The sequence below is a fragment of the Hippoglossus hippoglossus genome, chromosome 16, assembly GCF_009819705.1.
Source record: "Hippoglossus hippoglossus isolate fHipHip1 chromosome 16, fHipHip1.pri, whole genome shotgun sequence".
NCBI classification, from domain to species: domain Eukaryota; kingdom Metazoa; phylum Chordata; class Actinopteri; order Pleuronectiformes; family Pleuronectidae; genus Hippoglossus; species Hippoglossus hippoglossus.
Genome location: NC_047166.1, coordinates 27,058,090 through 27,064,162, shown reverse-complemented (window position 1 = coordinate 27,064,162; position 6,073 = coordinate 27,058,090). Strand labels below are relative to the sequence as shown.

General features: G+C 41.6%; 1 protein-coding gene across 4 annotated transcripts in view; it reads right to left on the bottom strand.

Moving 5' to 3' along the window:
• Nucleotides 1-475: 475 nt before the first annotated feature.
• Nucleotides 476-6,073, bottom strand: part of ppp1r35 (protein phosphatase 1, regulatory subunit 35) — a 29,201-nt gene continuing 23,603 nt past the window's right edge. For all 4 annotated transcript variants that reach the window (XM_034611248.1, XM_034611251.1, XM_034611252.1 and 1 more), the window contains exon 6: nt 476-901. In XM_034611248.1, coding sequence (XP_034467139.1) covers nt 603-901 — 299 coding nt within the window. In that variant the 3' untranslated portion in view covers nt 476-602. The remainder of the gene's footprint in view (nt 902-6,073) is intronic.

Sequence of the window (6,073 nt, the reverse complement as noted above, 5' to 3'; positions counted from 1 at the left end):
ATATCACTGACCTTCTAATCCCGTTCATACCTGCTTGTGATCTCAGATCTGCACATCAACTGTTCCTTTCGGTTCCCAGGGTAAGGCGTGAAAGTGAGGGCAGTAGAGCGTTTTAAGTAAGGGCTCCACGACTATGGAATAACATTCCACTCAGAATCAGACAAGCGACCTCATTGTCCTCTTTTAAATCTTATTTAAAGACAAATTTTTATCATGTGACTTTTAACTAGATTTCTTATGTCTTTATGTATGTCATTTTTCTGTTTCTATGTTTGTGAAGCATGTTGTAAACTTGTTTTTGAAAAGTGCTATATAGATAAAGTTTTATTATTATTATTATTATGGTCTGATTGTCAGTAGTTATTCCTCTGTCCACTTCAACTGAGTTACACTTTCATATTTTGGTCCACATCTACACAAAAACCTTTTCATTGCATGACCTGTAGCACAGCACATCGAAGAATGAAGGTGTGAGTGATGGTAAAAAGTTTTATTGCACAGAACTTAACTCAAATCAAACAGATTTAAGTAATTTTAATACTCATTAGAAAATCACAACAGTAAGAACTTCACTATCCCCAGCTGATCAGAGCTCTCCTTAGTCAGGGCATGGCTTCCCATTGTCTCTGTCTTCTGCAGAGGTCAAAGGGTGAGTGGATGGATCTTGATGATAGGTTGGGCTTCAATTTTACATTGTCCTCCTCTGGTGGGAAGGGCTTCTGTCTGAGCAAGTCAGAGGACATGAAGAGGAAGCGGGAGGGACCATCTGCTGCTGTGTTGTCATGGCAGAGGGGACGGGTGGCCAGCCTGTCCTGAAGCACCAGGCTGATCAGCTGATCCTTCTGAACGTTGACACTAACCAGAGAGGTGAAGAGAGGCTGAGATCGAGAGACATTTACCACTAGAGAGAGGGAAAGAGAGACAGAGAGATTAGAAACTTAAATGCAGAATGTACATGGACTCAGGAAATCCCAGAGTGAATACAAAGAAGTTGTAAAGCTATAATTTTGATTAGTGTTCAAAATTATATCTGATGAGGAACTGTCAGAAGAGTCAAAGCAGAAATCTCACCCTGTCCTCAAATAAGACATTATTTTTTAATGAATTTTAGATTGTGTTCATCACCAAATTGTGTCATAGACAGAAATTGCTATTATTTTTCTTTTTTCAGTGCTGCTGAAGTTCATTGTGTGCCATAGCCAGTTGTTGTCCTTGTTTACCATTTGCCTGGTCTGTTGTGGAGAAACCTAAAGAAACATGGAAAAGCAGGAACTTAAATAAAAATTAATTAAGTAAGAGGATGTTTGTGAATTCTATTGTTTGAAAATTAGTTTTTCTTTTTTACATTTTATACTTAAAGGGCCCATATTTTACACCTTTCTGGGATTTAATTTGAGGTATTGGTACGCCTAAGATGATATATCAGTGGTTTAAAGTCGAAAAAACTGCTGCAATGTGTATTTCCATGTCCTCTCTTCTGCCTCTCTCTGGAGCTGCAGACAGAACAGGCTGTTTTTGCCTGCCACTTGAGCCCCTCCTCTGATTGGCTGACTGCACTTTGAGTGACACGCGACCAGACCTATCACCGGTCTAGTTCTGGCGCATTCTCTCTGGTAAACACAGCGGAAAGTCACGTTTTTCTGTTTGGATACAGCTATAGAAGACCAGCCACATATTTACAGTCGGTTACAACAGGATGTTTCTGAACGGTAAGTTACACTGTCCTCATGTCTGTTTTAGCAGGACAGTCGGCCAGGGGCGGCTCCTGGCATAGGCGACATAGGCGGTTGCCTAAGGCAGCGAAGCGCCGGGAAGCACCGGGAAACACCGCGGCCAGGTCGTGATCTGCGGCCGGCTCGCGATCTGCAGCAATGGTTTCGGGGTCTGTTCTATTTTGTCTGCTCGCCGCGAGCGAATCGGGCCAGAGAACACACTGAAAATCGTTATTAAATGATATAAGTGATATATTATATAAATTATCAAATTTACACTACCGTTCAAAAGTTTGGGGTCACTTAGAAATTTCCTTATTTTTCAAAGAAAAGCACTGTTTTTTTCAATGAAGATAACACTAAATTAATCAGAAATACACTCTATACATTGTTAATGTGGTAAATGACTATTCTAGGTGGAAACGTCTGGTTTTTAATGAAATATCTACATAGGTGTATAGAGGCCCATTTCCAGCAACTATCACTCCAGTGTTCTAATGGTACATTGTGTTTGCTAATCGCCTTAGAAGACTAATGGATGATTAGAAAACCCTTGAAAACCCTTGTGCAATTATGTTAGCACAGCTGAAAACTGTTTTGCTGGTGAGAGAAGCTATAAAACTGGCCTTCCTTTGAGCTAGTTGAGTATCTGGAGCATCACATTTGTGTGTTCGATTATACTCTCAAAATGGCCAGAAAAAGAGAACTTTCATGTGAAACTCGCCAGTCTATTCTTGTTCTTAGAAATGAAGGCTATTCCATGCGAGAAATTGCGAAGAAACTGAAAATTTCCTACAACGGTGTGTACTACTCCCTTCAGAGAACAGCACAAACGGGCTCTAACCAGAGTAGAAAGAGAAGTGGGAGGCCCCAGTGCACAACTCAGCAAGAAGACAAGTATATTAGAGTCTCTAGTTTGAGAAATAGACGCCTCACAGGTCCTCAACTGGCAGCTTCTTTAAATGGTACCCGCAAAACGCCAGTGTCAACGTCTACAGTGAAGAGGCGACTCCGGGATGCTGGCCTTCTAGGCAGAGTGGCAAAGAAAAAGCCATATCTGAGACTGGCCAATAAAAAGAAAAGATTGATATGGGCAAAAGAACACAGACATTGGACAGAGGAAGATTGGAAAAAAGTGTTATGGACAGACGAATCAAAGTTTGAGGTGTTTGGATCACACAGAAGAACATTTGTGAGACGCAGAACAGGTGAAAAGATGCTGGACGAGTGCCTGATGCCATCTGTCAAGCATGGTGGAGGTAATGTGATGGTCTGGGGCTGCTTTGGTGCTGGTAAAGTGGGAGATTTGTACAAGGTAAAAGGGATTTTAAATAAGGAAGGCTATCACTCCATTTTGCAACGTCATGCCATACCCTGTGGACAGCGCTTGATTGGAGCCAATTTCCTCCTACAACAGGACAATGACCCAAAGCACACCTCCAAATTATGCAAGAACTATTTAGGGAAGAAGCAGGCAGCTGGTATGCTGTCTGTAATGGAGTGGCCAGCGCAGTCACCAGATCTCAACCCCATTGAGCTGTTGTGGGAGCAGCTTGACTGTATGGTACGCAAGAAGTGCCCATCAAGCCAATCCAACTTGTGGGAGGGGCTTCAGGAAGCGTGGGGTGACATTTCTACAGATTACCTCAACAAATTAACAGCTAGAATGCCAAAGGTCTGCAATGCTGTAATTGCTGCAAATGGAGCATTCTTTGACGAAAGCAAAGTTTGAAGAACAAAATTAATATTTCAAATAAAAATCATTATTTCTAACCTTGTCAATGTCTTGACTATATTTTCTATTCATTTTGCAACTCATTTGATAAATAAAAGTGTGAGTTTTCATGGAAAACACAAAATTGTCTGGGTGACCCCAAACTTTTGAACGGTAGTGTACATTCCATAATTTTGATTTCCCCGCTGTGTTCCTGGAGTTTCAATTTCCCAGATTTTTGCACATTGATGAGAATTGCACATCATTAATGTTTATTTTGGTCAACATGACTAGCTAGCTGATTTCAGACTCTTTTTATATTTTTTATTATATATTTGTATTATTTTTTATAGCCTACATTTTGTCTGCCTGTGTGTGCATCTGTACACAGTCCAAAAGTTCTTGGGGATGCATGACAATTTGACAGGCTATTGGAGAGCATGTGAAATAAATAATGTATAGCATTTCCTCACGTTTAACATATCCATATGTCAAACCTTGTTCATATTGCATTAAAATGCAGACACCAAATGGATTCTGATGTGCATTTTCTACACATCCAGTATTTCATTTTCAAATTTTTTTTTTGTTAACTTGTTTTATGAACTAATGTGTGTGTGTGTGTGTGTGTGTGTGTGTGTGTGTGTGGGGGGGGGGGGGGGGGGGGGGGGGGGCGGCGCCAATCTGAAATCTCGCCCAGGGCTCCAACATTGACAAGGCCGGCCCTGCAGTCGGCCAATGTAGGAGTATCGTCCCGAGTTACAGTGAGGAGTTGGACAACGGAGGTTCAGTCCAGAGTAACGAGTAACGTCAGAAGAAATAAAGCGTAACCGTCGTTCTCCTCGGTGCAGTGTTGTTTGTTGTGGTTAGCCTGTGGTAGCTTACAAGCTGCTAGCTCAGCAACATGTCTGCTTGGTGTCGCGTTTGATGTGGAGGGGTGGTGGTGGTGGAGGTGATGGAGAGCGGGGGTGGTGGGTTCGGAGGCTGGACTGGTACCGGCTGGGTGGGGCTGAGAGACGAGTGTGATCCCGAATGACTCATATGGGGGAGTAAGTACGAAACAAGATGTTTCAATAACATATTTCTTGGAATGGACTGAGTTAAAAAGTCTGTGGAGTGACAGTTTTCATACTTTGAGGGTCTCTACTGACCCCCTTCAAGTAATTAAGAATAGTAAAAGCCCAGAAAATTTATTTTACACAATATGGGCCTTTAATCAACTAATTGCATATTCACTGTATTTTTACCTTTGTGAAGGGTTGACTGAAAATGTTGTGCTTTTCAAATACATTGCTAAAAAAATTATACTTGCACAAGCACACCACAGCAAATTCCTTGTATGTGTAAATCTATTTGGCAACAAACCCGATTCTGATTTGACAGTTCTTGCTTAGCCAATTCAAAAAGGATAGACAAATTCCTAGATGTTAGGAATTAAATGAACTGACAAATTAACTCGGTCAAAGTCAATAGACTGTACATTCAAATTTGTGCTCTCATGATCCAATCCTGAGACCAAAGGGATATGGGATGTTGGGCATTATCCCTCATGAAATGGAGGATGAAACTAAATGCAACACAAACAAATATCTCCTGGTGAAAAAGCAGAAGAAGAAGACACTGACAAAGATGTCAAGAGAGTTTGTGGTGATAAGAACTGACGACTGTTACCCTCCCTTTCTTCATTATAGCTACTCCTCTTGTATGTTTTCATTCGTTTGAGGAAAATAATACATATTTAAAACCTTGTCTTTTATGTTTTTCTTGTTCAATTCCTGTCGTCGTTGAATATGGGTTTCCTGTAGGAATGCTATATCTACACTCTTTTTAATTTTGTAAGTAATTTGCTATTGGTTGGGATGAGAATCCCATCAACATTTAATGAAATTACCATTATCATGTGCCTATACTCAAGGTTTTGGTTTTGAGTGCTTTCGTGGATCGCCTTTGCATCCTCGTAGATTCGTGGCTTCATATCTTTTTTTTAAGTCATGGATGTCTTTCGAGATTTTCGTAAGCAGTACCTCTTGTTACAGGCTTTGCCTGCCCCTTTAAGGACAGAAGCCAGTGTGTGACGTAGGGCACCTTGGTGTTGTGGGAAACGTTCAGAACGTGTGTGTGTGACGGTGATGATCGCCGAGAGTGTGATGCTAATGTTGCTCTTGCTGTAAAAGCACAAATTAAGTGGCCGAGTTAAAATATAGAACAAAGTTATCCTAATCCTTCTTCACTGAATGGTCCGGACGGCTGGTTACCGGCCACACAGCGAGCCAAACAACCAGTGAGCTCCCAACTACGGTTCATTATCTCAGGCAGCAAGTCAACAAATCGCTGCAGCACTTTGTAGTGAATCAACCATCAGACATCAGCATGGAGGAGCAGGTCTCCGTAAGCGGCATCGAGCTCATGCAATAACGCCTTGAACAAGCGGTGCTGAATCGCTTTTGCTCGAATCGAGTAATCAGTTTGAACACCAGTGTCATTACATGAGAAAAGTCTATGACCTTTCCAGCCAAGGCCTGCTGATGAATCACAGTGATAATTCACGAAGTAAGGAAAATCAGGGTAATTACTGCACAGTGCTACAAAACCAGAGTGCAAAGTGCACATTGCTGGGGCACCATCAGTAGTAATTGCCACCAGTTTA